Below are 16,141 nucleotides of genomic sequence, written 5' to 3'. Positions count from 1 at the left end.
TTATTTTGAATAAAGAACACAGTTGTGTGTCAATATAGATACATTTTTATGAGTACTGGCAGCATACCTGTTTAATTTTAAATGATAGCATCTAACTTTTCATTTAGATATTTACATCTTTAAAATATAATTTGGTGATGTCTTGTTTGTTTAAATTAAAAACTCAGAAAACATTTTTAATTTGAACTACTTCTTTATGGAAATTCAATTGAAAGTGTTTCATTTTTAGAGCTTAAATTATACTAAACAGTTTAAAAATGTGTTATACACTTGAAAACTAAAACATTTTTAAGTAAAAGATAAGTGATTACTACATACTTTTAGAAGTAGAAAATGTAAATAAAATTTGTAAATTATTTTGATTAAAAAAACACATGTTTGCTCCATTAACATTAGTTAATAGTTTTGCTCATTCATTTTTAAATTTTAGTCATTTTATTATATTAAAGGTCTATTTCTCCTACTCCAGAGAATCAATAGCATAAATAAAATAATACAAGAATCTACAACTAAATCTAAAGTGTTTTCATTTTACAGAGAAAGAATGTTACAAAAATTTCAAACAAATTTTTACTGCAGCAGTGTAGCTCTAATGTCTTCAGAATTTTGCTTATGTTTTATACATGTTGTACTAAAAAGTCTTTAAACTGCTCTTGAAAAACAGGTTCTGATAAACACCAAATATTGACCCATTCATCATAGGGAACATTAGCTAACTGCATAATTTTCCAGCGTTGTTGTAATCTTGTTACTGAATATTTAAATAATTCTGTATTACCTTTAATAAATTCATAACCTAACTTAGTTTCATTTAGAAAAAAGTCTAAAACTTCCTTTAGTTTTCTATTACTGATATGAGATAAACGATAAAGTGAAAGCAGCTGATCAGCTTCCTCTTTAGAGCAATTTAGTCTCAACTGTAGATACTCTGATCTACAGCTACAACCCTCTAATGCATCAAGCTCACCACACAAATACTTGTAGCCTGCATCAAAATCTTTACTATTACATCTCAAATAATAAAACAGATCATCTTTACATACCACAGGATTTTCAGTCAATAAACCTTTGTCTTTCAACAACAGCAATCTCCTATTGAGTTCCTGGTTTGAGCATCTGTCCAATGGCAGTGGATTATTTCTGATCATTGACAAAGTAAAATTGTAGGTCAACAACAAATCTACTTTTTCTTTGAGTAATGGTATAAACATGGTGTTTATAAAGGGGCATTTTGCTATCATGGTTTCAACATCATCCAGACTGCAATTAAATATTTGAGCAAGACGTTCAGATTTATTGCTACAGCCTTCTAATGCATCCATTTCTGCACACATTTTCTTGTAGCCTGCATCAAAATTTTTGCTATTACATACCAAATAATAAAACAGATCATCTTTACATACCACAGGATTTTCAGTCAATAAACCTTTGTCTTTCAACAACAGCAATCTCCTGTTGAGTTCCTGGTTTGAGCAGTGGTACAATGGCAGTGGATTATTTCTGATCATAGACAAAGTAAAATTGTAGGTCAACAACAAATCTACTTTTTCCTTGAGTAATGGTATAAACATGGTGTTTATAAAGGGGTATTTTACTATCATGGCTTCAACATCATCCAGACTGCAATTAAATATTTGAGCAAGACGTTCAGATTTACTGCTACAGCCTTCTAATGCATCAAGATCTGCACACATTTTCTTGTAGCCTACATCAAATGTTTTGCTATCATATCCCAAATAACAAAAAAGATCTTTACTTATCAAAGGATTTTCAGTCAATAAACATTTTTCTTTCAACAACAGCAATCTCCTGTTGAGTTCCTGGTTTGAGCATTTTTCCAATGGCAGTGGATTATTTCTGATCATAGACAAAGTAAAATTGTAGGTCAACAACAAATCTACTTTTTCCTTGAGTAATGGTATAAACATGGTGTTTATAAAGGGGTATTTTGCTATCATGGTTTCAACATCATCCAGACTGCAATTAAATATTTGAGCAAGACGTTCAGATTTATTGCTACAGCCTTCTAATGCATCCATTTCTGCACACATTTTCTTGTAGCCTGCATCAAAATTTTTGCTATTACATACCAAATAATAAAACAGATCATCTTTACATACCACAGGATTTTCAGTCAATAAACCTTTGTCTTTCAACAACAGCAATCTCCTGTTGAGTTCCTGGTTTGAGCAGTGGTACAATGGCAGTGGATTATTTCTGATCATAGACAAAGTAAAATTGTAGGTCAACAACAAATCTACTTTTTCCTTGAGTAATGGTATAAACATGGTGTTTATAAAGGGGTATTTTACTATCATGGCTTCAACATCATCCAGACTGCAATTAAATATTTGAGCAAGACGTTCAGATTTACTGCTACAGCCTTCTAATGCATCAAGATCTGCACACAAATTCTTGTAGCCTACGTCAAAACTTTTGCTATCACATCCCAAATAATAAAACAGATCATCTTTACATACCACAGGATTTTCAGTCAATAAACATTTTTCTTTCAACAACAGCAATCTCCTGGTAAGTTCTTTAAGTGAAAAGTGGTACAGTGGCCTTGGCTTATCCCTGATCAGAGGCAAAGGAAAATCATAGGACTTCAACAAATCTACTTTTTGCTGGAGAAGCGGCAAAGACATAGTTTTGATATCTGGGTGTTTCACTATGATAGAATTAAGATCTTCTAGACTACAATGGAATATATCAGCTAGTGAAAGAAAATGACATTTTGAATCTTGACTAGAATCAGACAAAATTGTAGTCTTAGATTTATTTTTAGTTCCAGATCGTATTGAAATAAATGATTTTTGGTTGACATTTATTTTACTTGCATTATTCCCACTCAGGCAAGAAGACCAGTGGTTGGAGCTGTTCAACAGCAATGTAGTGCGCTTTGAGCTGTTCAACAGCCATGTAAGAAACATTTTTACCACTTGTTGAGGCTTTTCAACACTGATTAAGTTTTGTTTGATAGCTCATAACAGTAGACCTGCAAATGAAGTAGAATTGAAATTGGTTTAGAGGGTTATCTCTCAATTGTTTAACTATTTTACCCCCCCCCCCCCTCTTCATAACCTAGTGATGACAGTGCTATATTTCTTAAAAACATGGTTATTTCCTTGAAGGTAGAGTAAATAAACTTTGTAAAGGCATTTCTTTGAGGCTCCAGAATTTTTTAAATACACACAATTGGACTTGCAATACAATTTAACTGTAACAATAACATCATAATGGACTGGATTAGACTTGATAAGACCCCAAGCTATTTGAGATATGGACAGAGGCGTACATAGGGAAGGGCAGGTGAAGCACCAGGTGGGTACTAAAAATATTAAAACAAAGTGTCATTTCCCAGTCAGCTGGGAATAGCCCCAATACAGCCAGTCCCAGGCGGTAGAGCTGTTTTGGGCGAATTAAGCATGGTAAAAATAAGAAAATATTTGTAAGTGGCTTAATATTGAATATACAACATTAAAATAAATACTGCTAAGGGCCAGTGACCAGTAAAAAATATTCTTTTTACCTGAAATACAATTATGAAGTGATAACCGCTTATCTGTAACGTAAGCCCTATGTATAGGCCACTAAAGGCACAATAACACTTTGTTCTTCAAAAAGCCCTAAAACAAATTGGGTGATTTGAAGAATATCTAGCCAAACTTTAAAAAAATGTAATGCTTTGTAAACTCTTAATTTATTTCTTTGTTTGATATTTTGTCTGGCCATCTAATTTTAAGTAAATGCCGTAAGCCAATAGGCCCGTAAATGGGGATGGATCGGACACATATTAAGAAAAGAAAAAGAAAACATTGCAAAACACGCTTTTGACTGGAATCCCCAGGGAAAAAGGAGGGTGGGCCGGCCAAGGAAGACATGGAGAAGAACAGTTGAAGAAGAGGCGAAAACAGCTGGGCTCACATGGGCACAGATAAAGGGAGCAGCCCAAAACCGAATCCGCTGGAGATGTGTGGTTGCAGCCCTTTGCTCCCCAGTGGCCACAAGACAAAGGAATGATGATGATGAAACTCTTCATTCTTTATTGTATTCAACCTTAACTGGCTCTTAGATTGGGTGCCCAAGTGAGGTTTGCAACAACTCTAGCAATCTATTCTAGATCTAGATCTAGAAGTAAATTAGTAGTATTGCATAATTGTATAGTTTGCTGGGATCTAGATCTCTAGATCTAGATCTAGATCTAACTAGTAACTAGTGATGTGATTTGACTTAAACTTACTTTAATAAATTTAATTGTAATAAAAAACTAATAATAATTTATTAATAGTGGGCATTGGGTTATTGCCCTTTAGGAGTGCACTAGATATAGATCTAAATCTTATAGAACTTATTCTTAACCTTTTTGGATGTACCGAACCCGGCCACTGCCGGCAAGTTTCATGTGCGAATTCACCGAACCCTTCATAATATAACAATAATTATAATAATATAGATCTAGATCGATCTATCAAGCATTAATTCTATCATTCTATTTTTATCGTACGCACTGACAAAATCTGATCGTAAATCGAACTCAGGTTAAGAACCACTGATCTAGAAAATCTATTTTTTAGAAACTTACGTAACATTGACTTCAATAATACTTTCATCAACGTCTGCGAAAATGCACGTCCACTTTAGTTATGTAATTAACTATTCTTAGAGACAACTTGGCACGTTTCAGAATTCAAATACTTTGAGTAAAGCCATCCATCATTTTTCTTTATTTTCGTCTTAATATTATGCAAATGATCATAAACAATCAAGAACTATTGTTTTTGTGAAGTGATTTACTTTTTGAGAAGTAAAATTATATAATAAAGATTATTTTTTAAAACATATTTTAAAATAGACGTGTTTGTTTCCGTAACAGTATATTTGGCAAGTCATTTAAATTGTTAGACCTTGGAGAACAAGATGTTCAAAGTTGCCAGATTTCGTAACAATAAACCATCAATGACTAAAAATGGACCAACAGTAAACCTAATATACAATATAACCAACTACAAATCTAGAAAGAAAGATAAATGTTGATGATAAAGTGATTTTTTTCTTAATCGATAACCATTGGGGGATCGTGAAACTGTTGAAATCTTCAAGAGATTACAAAGTTTTAACTAGTAGCTAGCTTTTCACAGACATGCCAGCTTCCAAGATATCCGGCGGGAAAATGCGTCCTCAGTAAATGAGTAAAGGAAATTATGAAGGGGGGGGGGGGGGGTATCCCAGAGGCGTAGCGACCCTTCCCGGCGCCCGGGGGGACAAACTTTTCGATTTGCACCCCCCCCCCTTCAAGATTTTGATTTGCACCACCCCCCCCCCCTCAAACTTTCGATTTGCACCCCCCCTTGAGATTTCCATTTGCACCCCTCCCCCTCAACCTTTCAATTTATTTTTCCAACCCATTTTGGCGCCCCCTAAGGTCGGCGCCCGGGGACATATGCCCCCCCCGCCCCCCCCCCCCCCCTCTACGCTACTGGGGTATCCATAAATGACGCCATGCTTTTTTTTACGACTTTTACCTCCCTCCTCCTCTCCGTCACACGTCATCACAAAAAGCCAGACCCCACCCCTAAAATGACGTCACACCTCAGCCTACAACCCGCCTCAAAATTGCAGTTGAATTTTTCTTAAAATACGATATTTTTCCGAAATCTTGTCTGAACTCTGTATTTTAATCAATTTCTATTACAATTTAGAACAGTTTTATAAAACGCGAAATAACGGCTTAAATTCGTTTTCCAACATTGCTGACCCCCCCCCCCCCCCCTTTCCCCCATATCACACACCGACACAAAATACAGTTGTAGGCCTAATATGATTTGGTTGCACGATCTATCAGGGCATATGTCTAGATTTAATTATTTTTAAACTTAAGTTTCATTTCTTTCAAATGTTTAAAGATTATCTTGAAATATGGTGAATTGTTTTAGAAAATTGCCTGGGTCAATGTCAACTTATTGTCAACAAGTCAACCCATCCCCCCTTCCGCTTGTAAATAAAAATAAAATGACGCCTTTTTTTTTTCTTATGATGGCGTGTACTGTTAGATCAACATCTCTGATACATTTAATCACCCGTTGATCTGGTGTTTTTTAAACACGAAAATTGTCGATTTAATTGGTACATTTTTTTTTTTTGCATTTTTTTTTTCATTTGTACGTAGGCCTATGTGATGTTAAATTCAAACGTGGACGTCCACATTGACCAGAACCACCCCCCCCCCCCCCTCCTCAGTCACACGCGTTCACAAAGTTTTTTTTTTACCCATCCCCCCTCTCGTGTGGACGTCATAAATGGATGACCCCTAAATAATACCCCGACGGCTACTCATCAATTTTTTTTTTCAGGCATCGGCCCGGATGACCTTATCTAAACCACCACCCTGCCCCTCGTTTTAGGCTTTGTGCACGATCCGATAGGATCTTATACATTCTTTATAATATAAAGAAATGTTATAAAGTATTTTTATTTCTTTAAATCATTAAAATTGTTCCCTTAAAATAATGTTATGTAGGCATACAGATTATTTTATTAATTTTTAACTAAAACTTAGAAACTATATTCTTAACTCAGGATAGATAACTCTAATAATTCTAATGAAATTAAACTAAGTTAATTCTCTTGCTTATTCCAAACCAGGTGTGTTTTGTGACATCAGAGAGAAATCTGAAATACAGTTCAAAATGCCGAAACCTAAACCTAGCGCCCCTAAAGACTTTATTGCTGGTGGTTTTGGAGGAGTATGCACTGTAATAGCTGGCCATCCCTTAGACACAATCAAGGTATGTTTTGTTAAATTAACTAAAATTTGTAGGACAATGCAACAGGCACAATATTTTTTAATTTTTCTCACTTTTCTCGACTAGTTCTGAGGTTTGTTGTGTCGAATGTTCGCCAGCTGACGAGAGTTGAACATTGGACTTTGACCCAAAACTAAAAGCAAATAGAGTCTAGAGATCTTAATCTAGATAGGGCCTATAGAATCTATCTAGATCTAGATCTATCAACTTGATTAAGCCATTAAGCTCTAAGCATTTCTAATCCAGGCTAAATCTATTATTTTAATCTAAATTTTAGAAAACTTATTTATTTTAATATTTAACTTAAGCCTTAAGCAGTTAGCTAGACCTGCTGGCTCAATTTCTCAAAATTCAAAATACATAAAAACAACTAGATCTAGTCTAGATCTAGATTTCTCTAAATTAAAAATTACTTAGGGCCCTATTAGTAATATTAGGCCTACTACAATTAGGCCTACTAAATGGACACCAGCGAGTTGACGAGATTCCTTCCGTAGTAATGTTGTTGACATGGAATAAAAATGTGCTTTTTTAGATTTAGGACCATAAAACTAATAAAAGATAAAATTTTATTAAAAACTTAAGCCTAAAATTAATTCAGAAATGTAGGCCCTAATATTTTTAGAATCAATGCTATACAAGTTGCAGATCCAGAGAACTTGAAAATAATTTGTTGAGTTTAAGGCTACATTTCTATTTTTTTTTTATCAAGCCTAAGTTATAACCTGATGTTTCACTTTCGTAAGACAAACATTGATTGGCTGTAAAGGAACTCCGTGATCGATTTCTGACAGCCCCACTTTATAGTTATTTTGTTTACAAAACTTTGCAGATCAAGTTTTTAAATAACTATGCAAATTTAAACACCATGACCTATTTTTTCTATTTTTAGCTTACAATGTGTACAATAAAATTTATGGCGGCCATTGTTTATGTCGCCATTACACATGAAAACCAAATTGTTTTTGGTTTTTTTTTTAATTTTTATTTAGTTACCGAAAATATTAAAAACATCAAATAGGCCTACATCCAATCTTTAGTAAAGTCCGAAAAAAACCAGACAGACAGGATTTTATAACCATATTAATTGTAACTACGCTGTGCAAGATTTTAAAATGAATTTATACACCTCTCAAATACCTTTGAGACTTTTCTCGCTGGTGTCCATTGACAATAACAATTTTTTTGTTGGGTCTACTAGATCTAGTAGATCTATCTAGATAATCTAGATTCTTGTAAATCTAGATCCAACTAATAAAAATTAAAGTGACTACTTGGAAGAAGATTTTTCTCCCCAACATCTCCACTTAGTCAGCAAAAGATAGCTCTGCGCATGCGCAGTGACCTATGGCTAGGGTTATGGCTACAATGAGGGTTAGGGATAGGATTAGGGTTGGTGTTAGGGTTCTGCGGTTGTAAACACACGCATGTGCAGTACCATCGAAAACATTGCCACGATGGCAAGTCGCAGTTTCTCTCCATTGCGCATGCGTCTTTTTTCGGCTAGCTTCGGCCAGGCAGATTCTAGCCGGAAAAAGATGTGCATAGCTCTACAATTACCTGGTTTTTCTTGTCATCTACATGTTTGCTGTTTAGTTAGGTATATGTGTTGTCTTGATGGTGCATGAATTAACATGATAATCATAAAGACTTAAAACTGAAATACTAGATTTAAATAGACTATTAAAATAGATTTAAAAAAAATATTTTATAGGCTACTTAACTTATACACTAGTACTCTTTCGTGTTAAAGTCTAGTTCTGTTTCTATTATTATTATGGCACTAGGCCTAGCTAGTTCTAGTAGCTAGGCCTACTAATAAAGATACCAATTAATTATCTTAACCCTTTGAGCCCTGGCCTCCCTGGCCTAGTTTCTCCCATTTCCTGAGCTCCCAGGGCCAAACCAATTTTCACTTCTCTGCTTCTAACTTTGCCTATAACTTTTATTATCCACACGCCAAGGAGACTGAAGTTTTACAGCACCACGTGCATCAGAACGTACTTGAACAGTTTCATTGTCTCTGTCAATTTCAATGCCACTGTGTTCAGTCTCAAATTCAACGTCACTATCATCACAATATAGGCATTCTACTTCTTTTGTTGATATTTCGGTCTTTTGGTTCATCTTTTGCACCAACTTTATGTGTTGAAGTTGATGGCTGTGGCTCAGCTTTTCGTTTCGGCGGCATTGATACGAAATGTAAACACTTTCACTTTTTCTAAAATCTATTTTTAGAATCATAATCCCGCACTAAAAAGACATATGCACAGTTTTAGTCAGTCTTCCGCTAATTATATTTAATTAGAGGATATACCGGCCGCTAGGAATATGACGCTAGATCGTCGGGCCGGAAAACCGGCTTTTCTGACATTTATGCCTAATGTTGAAGCCAGTTTACCGGCTTGGCGGGCTCAAAGGGTTAAGAATGAGACTCAAGAGATAGATGTAGTTATAGGAAATGATTTTAATTTAATTTTTTGCCTAAACTTTCCTAAACCACTATTTTTTCAATTTTGCATTGTTTTTCAAACCAGATAGTTTTCTTAATCATTATGATGATTATGTTTAATCTATTGGCCATACCCATAGGCCCTAATTAAAATAATACTAACATTACTTTAGGCAGGCCTACTAGATTCTAATACAATAATGTATATTATAAGCCGCCAGTGGGATTTCGCACTTTTGTCCTTCTGTCATTAGTGTAGCCACTTTGTCTTCGTTAATAGAGCTGTTGAAGTGTGGTGTTCTTCATGCATGTGGAGAAGTGAAATCTGGGCGGATGTCCATGAAAGCATTGGTTCATTTTCTTTTTAACGTAGCTTAATTTTTTTGAATATCCATATCCACACCAAAGTCCAGTGCCCTGAAGGAATATCCACACAGCCGTTTGCAATATCCACATCCACACCAATGCAACACAAACACGCAAGGGACATGGTGCCACCCCCACATTGCTGGTTAGGGGGAGAGGATTGTGCCATATTCTAAACAATAGCAGAGCACAGGATAAGCTAGTACATCAATATAGGCCTAGATCTAATACTTGGCCAACATAGTGAAATGTTTGTAGGCCTATATCCTATATTTAATGATTATCTAGGATACAGACATATTGTGGATTACCCAGACCCAACCCCACACCAACATATGACATAGTCTACATGTCAGTTGTCATGAGCCTCTACTTAATTAATATAGTGTACCTCTAAATACTCTAATCTACCCCTAGGTGTTTCAGAAGTGTTCTGATTATCAGCTTTCTTCATCCCTTTCTGTTCAGTTCACCAACATCTTTAGTACCCCTCCCAGTGTAAACCTGTCCATTCTATGATATCTAATTACATTCTATGATTCTATTAATAGAGTGCCTGTACAGTTCCTAGCAGTGGAAGTGAGAATTTAGGCATCAGTAACTGATTTTCTTTAAACTCTTATGTCTCTATTGGGGTGGTAGTGTGGGAAGTGCAAGAAAGCAAGCCGCATAAACCAGTCTCTGTGCTTTTGTCCATTTCAGTAATTTGTTAGACCAAAATTGGCTTGTTTATTTGAACAGCAGCTTTAGTTTAGGATTCTTTTGCATTTCATACAATTATTGAAGTTAAACAAATAATTATATATTTATGGGTTTTATTACATTAATATTTACCACCATCAGTCATTTTTTTAAAAATTTGAAATGTCTTGGAAATAATATTAGAAATAAAGAAGAATAATGACCACTCTTACTTAGTTCTATCAGGTAAAAAAAAAAAATTTATTGCTAATAGTTTAGAAAAATAACTTTCCCAAAAACTTTCTTTATAAGACCATCATGCTACACATTGTAACATACAATTATTTTGCTCTTTTGCTAGACAAATAGTGCATGGTAATTTTGCTCTGTTAGGGAGGTATTACTATAAAAATTGCCTTAACATACATAGCTGTTTATATTAAAAGAACTGTTAAGATTTTCAAAAAAGACATTGAGTAGTACATGCAGTAGTGTGTGTGTGCATGAAGACCAGTAACTGATATACTGCAGTTCATTTGAAGAGTAACTTCCATGTTTAAACAAAAATGTGTTCTTATCGTATTTTTTTTATTCCTCTTGTGTTGGTAAAAAAAATCATTTTCATAAACATTTTTTCTCATCTAAGATTGAATCATTTTTCATTCACTGTTGCATATGTTAGTGAAAACTTACACCTGATTTGATCTTAGGTGAGACTGCAAACAATGCCTAAACCAGCTCCTGGCCAGCCTCCTCTTTTCACTGGCACATTTGACTGTCTGATGAAAACTATAAAAAAAGAGGTAAGAAATCTTTTTGCTGTCTCTGTACAAACTTCCTTTCAAGTCACAACCTGTACCGTTAGCATGTGTAGTATAAGCGTATATTTTCTGGGTAACTGAAAGCTTTTAATGTGTGTAGTATTAAAATGAATATTTTAATTTAGAGATTCTGCACCCTTGTATAGTGTAAGATATACATTTATTTTTAGGGATTTTTCGGGCTTTACAAAGGTATGGCAGCACCCATAACAGGTGTTGCACCCATATTCGCAGTATGTTTTCTAGGATTTGGAATTGGGAAACGAATTCAACAAAAGCATGAAGGGGAAGAACTTACGTAAGTCATATTGTCTTGGAACAGCAATTATAATTAATTGTTATTAATATATAATTAATTTTTATACATTTTTTTTTGTATTTATAAAAAATTATCTATTTCAAAATGTTTTTAAACCAGTTACCCACAGCTATTTAAAGCTGGCATGCTGGCTGGTGTATTCACAACAGTGATAATGGCACCAGGAGAAAGGATAAAATGCTTACTACAGGTTACTCATGCTTGCTTATTTATGAGAAAAACTTTGCCTTATTTATATTTATTACAATATACATTTTTACTTCTGGATATTGTTTTATATTTTATTGAGTATAATTTTGTTTGGTGTAATTCTATATCAGTCATGAAAGAATATTTTTAAAAATACGTTTAGATTCAACAAGAAGCCAATGTGAAAGACAGAAAGTACAAGGGGCCGGTCGACTGCGCTAAAAAGATCTACAAAGAGGGAGGAATTAGAAGTGTATATAGGGGTTCAGTTGCCACTCTGTTGAGAGATGTTCCGGCCACAGGCATGTACTTCACCAGTTACGAGTGGCTGCAGCGAATACTCACTCCTGAGGGTCATGAGTAAGTGACTGAAACAGTTATGAACCTGGTTTTTTTTAGCGCAATTTCTATTCTGGAGAATTGCGATTATTAACTCGACATTTCTGGGAATGTCCGCAGCTTTAAGTCGTATCTCCTCCTCAACGAAGCAATATCGAGGACTAGTTCCAAAAGCAAAAATGTTAAGCAAGTTCCGAGGATGATTGTGGGCCAAAAAAATTCCCGGGTTCCCTTCCTGGATTTCCCGGAAAAGCCAAAAAACCTCGAAAAAAAGCAGTTTTTGGCCCATATCTTGGCAACCAGACCACTTAGCGACTTAAAACATTTACCAATCGATTCCTGTCATAATTTAGAACAATACTGCTGAAGAAAGTTTTCAAAAATTTCCTTTCGTTCGGTCACAAAAAATTAATTTCTTCTAATTTTTATTGGCTAAGATTACTAAGAATATGCAAATATTTCTACCACAAGCACAGCCGCTGAGGCAGTCGCTAGTGAGAGGTAACGTCACGCTGCCATTGGCCAGACTCGCGCAGATCTCGCGAGGGGCGGGGACTAGCTCTGAGAGAAACGAAAAGGGGTGCAAACATCTACGGGTGATTCGTTTGGTCACAAAAAATTAATTAAGGAATTTGCGCTTAAATTGTCACTAGACTTTTTATTAACTTGTTTTTAACTGGAGACGCTTTGTAAAGTATTTTTTGTTTGTTTACATCACATTCGAATAAAAATAATAAAATTTTGTATTGTTTAACAGTCGATCAGAAATAGGTATATGGAGGACTTTGTTTGCTGGAGGAATGGCTGGAATTTTTAACTGGTCAGTCGCTATCCCCGCTGATGTCTTAAAGTCCAGGCTTCAGACAGGTCAGAGACCTTTTGTATTACGCACATTGAAATTTTTGTTAACACTTTCTTTATAAAATTTTATCATTATGTAATTGTAAATTAATTGTTTTTGTGCAAATTTGTTACAAAATATTAACAAGATAAATTTTTTTTGGGAATTTAAAAAAAATTAATATAAAAGGTTAACACCAGGTTGCAGGCTGTAAAGAGTTTAGTTTTTACTGTTTTTTTTACTTTGTTTTAAGCACCCCATGGAACATACCCTAATGGTATCCGTGATGTTGTCAAGCACATCATGAAGGAGGAGGGTGTGAGGAGTTTTTACAAAGGATTTACACCTATTATGTTGAGGGCTTTCCCTGCTAATGCAGTAAGTTTGTGTTAATTTTATCATTAAAGTTTAAAATTGATATATTGGCTTAAAAGTGCTAATTGATCATTTTAAGTTATGTTTTCATACCAATAAGGTGATGTATTGTTCAATTAATTGCAAATTAATCCACGACCAATACTTATTTAGGTAGATAAAGTATATTTGCATTATGTTTTAAAACAACTGAATGTTTTGGTCAGGAATATTTAACAGTAATTCTCGGGGTAGTGAAGTAATGTAACCAACAGCTTATTATAAATCAAGTGTTCTTAATGTATTGATAATGGAATTCTTTAGGACTAGCAATAAGTTTTTACTTAATTTTTTAATTAAAACAATGTAATTAGGTTAAATTGATCATTTAAGTTGTTACAAAACTGGGTATTTACACATCGCATGAGGTTCTATACATTAGAAATTGGCAGCCATCCATTGATTTCTTTATCAATCTGCTAGTTGTATTCTGTGAAACATTAATTGGATTTGTTTTATAAAAAAAAGTTTATTTAGATGAAAAATACTGGATAGCTTTTTTGTTAAAAAGTCAAGGATTCCCAATGTTTATCATTACACACACAAATACACAAAACTATCAACTAAATTAAAAAGCCATTTTATGTAGTTGTTCTAAAAAAAAATGTTTTGGAAACACAGATAAATACAAAATTTAGTTCTGTCAGCTGTAATTTCAGCTCCCTGTTATTACATTCAATACCATTGTTAAATTTACATCCCCCATACTCTTGTCAATAACATCATCTTATGTTAAGTACATTAGTTTGGGGCCAACTCAGCTACTCATGTTAGTGTTAATAGCTTGGTTATAAATGAATAATTCAATTTCTATTGATTTTTCTTGACAGGTGATGTCTCATAATGTGACTTATTTCTATTTTTAGGCCTGTTTCCTGGGTTATGAAGCTTGCTTGAAGTTTTTGAATTGGGCTGCACCTAATTTATGAGACATGGACTAGTGGTTGGACATTAATATAGTTTATTTTTATAAGTTTGTATCAATGTCAACATGTTATGAAATCTATTTATAAGTCAACAGATTTAATTAAATCTGATATCATTTTTGATATCAACTGAATAGTTTGCTTTAACCAATATTTTTTTAAGTTATGTAATTAGTCATATACAACATTTTTTTACAATTCAACATTTGTCTTGAATTTGTATAAATGTGCAGTATTTTGCATTATACATCATTGCTTTCCATCATCGTTTTCGTGCCTTTGCAATGGTCCTGTGTGTTTGCAAAGCTCATTCAAGTTTTTTTCATTCCAAGACTGGTTAAGTGAGAGAGCTAATCATAAGTTATTATAGCCTTGTTATTTCTTCAGTTGTTGTATGAAGAAAATATACATTGTTTAGCATACTTTAATGTTATCTCACAAATTGTTTCATAAAACATTCACAAGAAGCTGTTGGCTGACCAACATTTTCATGTATATTTCAACAGCTATTACTATTTTGCTTCTCTTATATATATCATAGTGTGTGTAAATTCTTATTAAACAGAAGTGGACATTGTATTAACAATCATTTTACATTTTCATTATTTATATAGCCAACTTAATGTTTACAGTCAGTGCAAATACATTTTCTTATTCTTTAATGATTTTCAGGATATTTTTTAAAAATTTGCAATCAAAGTTGACCACTGATTGTCAGGAATTTTATTGGTTGCTAATAAACACACTGGCTTGTCATACCACAAATGTGTTGATTTAAATTGCTACTCAAACCAGACATAATAAAGATATTGACAAAAAAGCCCCTATTACATATTTTAATGCAGGTGTTTTTCTTGAAAATATTTTTTAGAAGTTGTGTAATTGAAAACCTGCTGAGGGCATATTTAAATTAGAATATAGTCATGTATGAGGGCAGGAAAGTCATCCAGGAAAGTCTGAAACAAAAGCTTCATGCAGTAATTTGAGTGCGGTAAGACAATTGAGCATTATTTAAAAGTAACACCAGTGGATATTGAAAATGTTTAGAACCATGGTTTAGCTAAATATTTTTGACTGGAACTTTCAAACTGAACTCATAATCTATGCATGTTTTAAATTGGCTTTACGAATTTGTTTTGTGCACATGCAATCTTCATAGCCAAACCAATAAAACTTTAGATGAAACAACTAACTGATAAACTGCATAATTCTTTTTTTTTTCCTTGGCTCTAACTCTAATTAACTATAGTTAAAGAAAAACAAATACTAGAATTAATAGAAATAATATTTAATGATTTATTTAATTCATTCTCAGCATCTACACTTGAACATAGAATAACTGTTGATAAAATAGAAAATTTTGCCTGAACAGTGAAATAATAAGTAGCCAATTCTTAAGTCAATATGGCATTTGTTTTGTGTCTTGTTTGAATTAAAATACATAAGAAACACCAGTATTTTTTAACAACATATATCTAGCGCAAGGTTATATGGGTGTAAATAATGTGTGGGCCTTTAAGTTATGTGCACATATAATAATAATAGTAGTCAGCGAGCCATATCAACTTCCTTAGATAATAAAAAATGAAATAAACCTTTCAATACAAGATATGTTTAATATGTGCTATATCTTAATAGTAATACTTTTACAATAAAATAAAAAGGTTTAAAATTAAATTTTAAAATAAATCTTCATTCATAGACATTTTACAGAGTTCCGACATCACACTAACTCACACCAGACAAATATAAAGAATGAAAGTCCGCAATAGGGACTCAAGCATGCGTACAATAGATGTAACAATGTATGATAAAACTTGAAATGAATAATGAATTGGTAGATGCATTTAGTTTTTATATAAAAGCAGATATACATCGAGCAGACAGCTTTCAATGTATCCCCCTTTAGAAGAAATTATTTAAATACTCACAAACATACCATAAAACTTAAACCGAATATTTAATACAAAATATCACCTCCACTTGA

General features: G+C 33.7%; 1 protein-coding gene across 1 annotated transcript; it reads left to right on the top strand.

The window, feature by feature from the left end:
- Positions 1–6,621: 6,621 nt before the first annotated feature.
- LOC131941166 (mitochondrial carnitine/acylcarnitine carrier protein) lies at positions 6,622–14,976 on the top strand. The gene is made up of 8 exons (XM_059300175.1): positions 6,622–6,788; positions 11,016–11,108; positions 11,297–11,424; positions 11,545–11,635; positions 11,798–11,994; positions 12,731–12,840; positions 13,068–13,192; positions 14,095–14,976. Exons 1-8 carry the CDS (start codon positions 6,690–6,692, stop codon positions 14,155–14,157), a joined length of 906 nt encoding a protein of 301 aa, XP_059156158.1. The 5' UTR covers positions 6,622–6,689; the 3' UTR covers positions 14,158–14,976.
- The last annotated feature ends 1,165 nt before the right edge of the window (positions 14,977–16,141 follow it).

This window comes from Physella acuta, unplaced genomic scaffold (assembly GCF_028476545.2).
Source record: "Physella acuta isolate Inbredline_101_S28 unplaced genomic scaffold, ASM2847654v3 ptg000350l, whole genome shotgun sequence".
NCBI classification, from domain to species: domain Eukaryota; kingdom Metazoa; phylum Mollusca; class Gastropoda; family Physidae; genus Physella; species Physella acuta.
The sequence above is the reverse complement of the archived record's forward strand: the minus strand, read 5'-3'. Positions and strand labels throughout refer to the sequence as shown.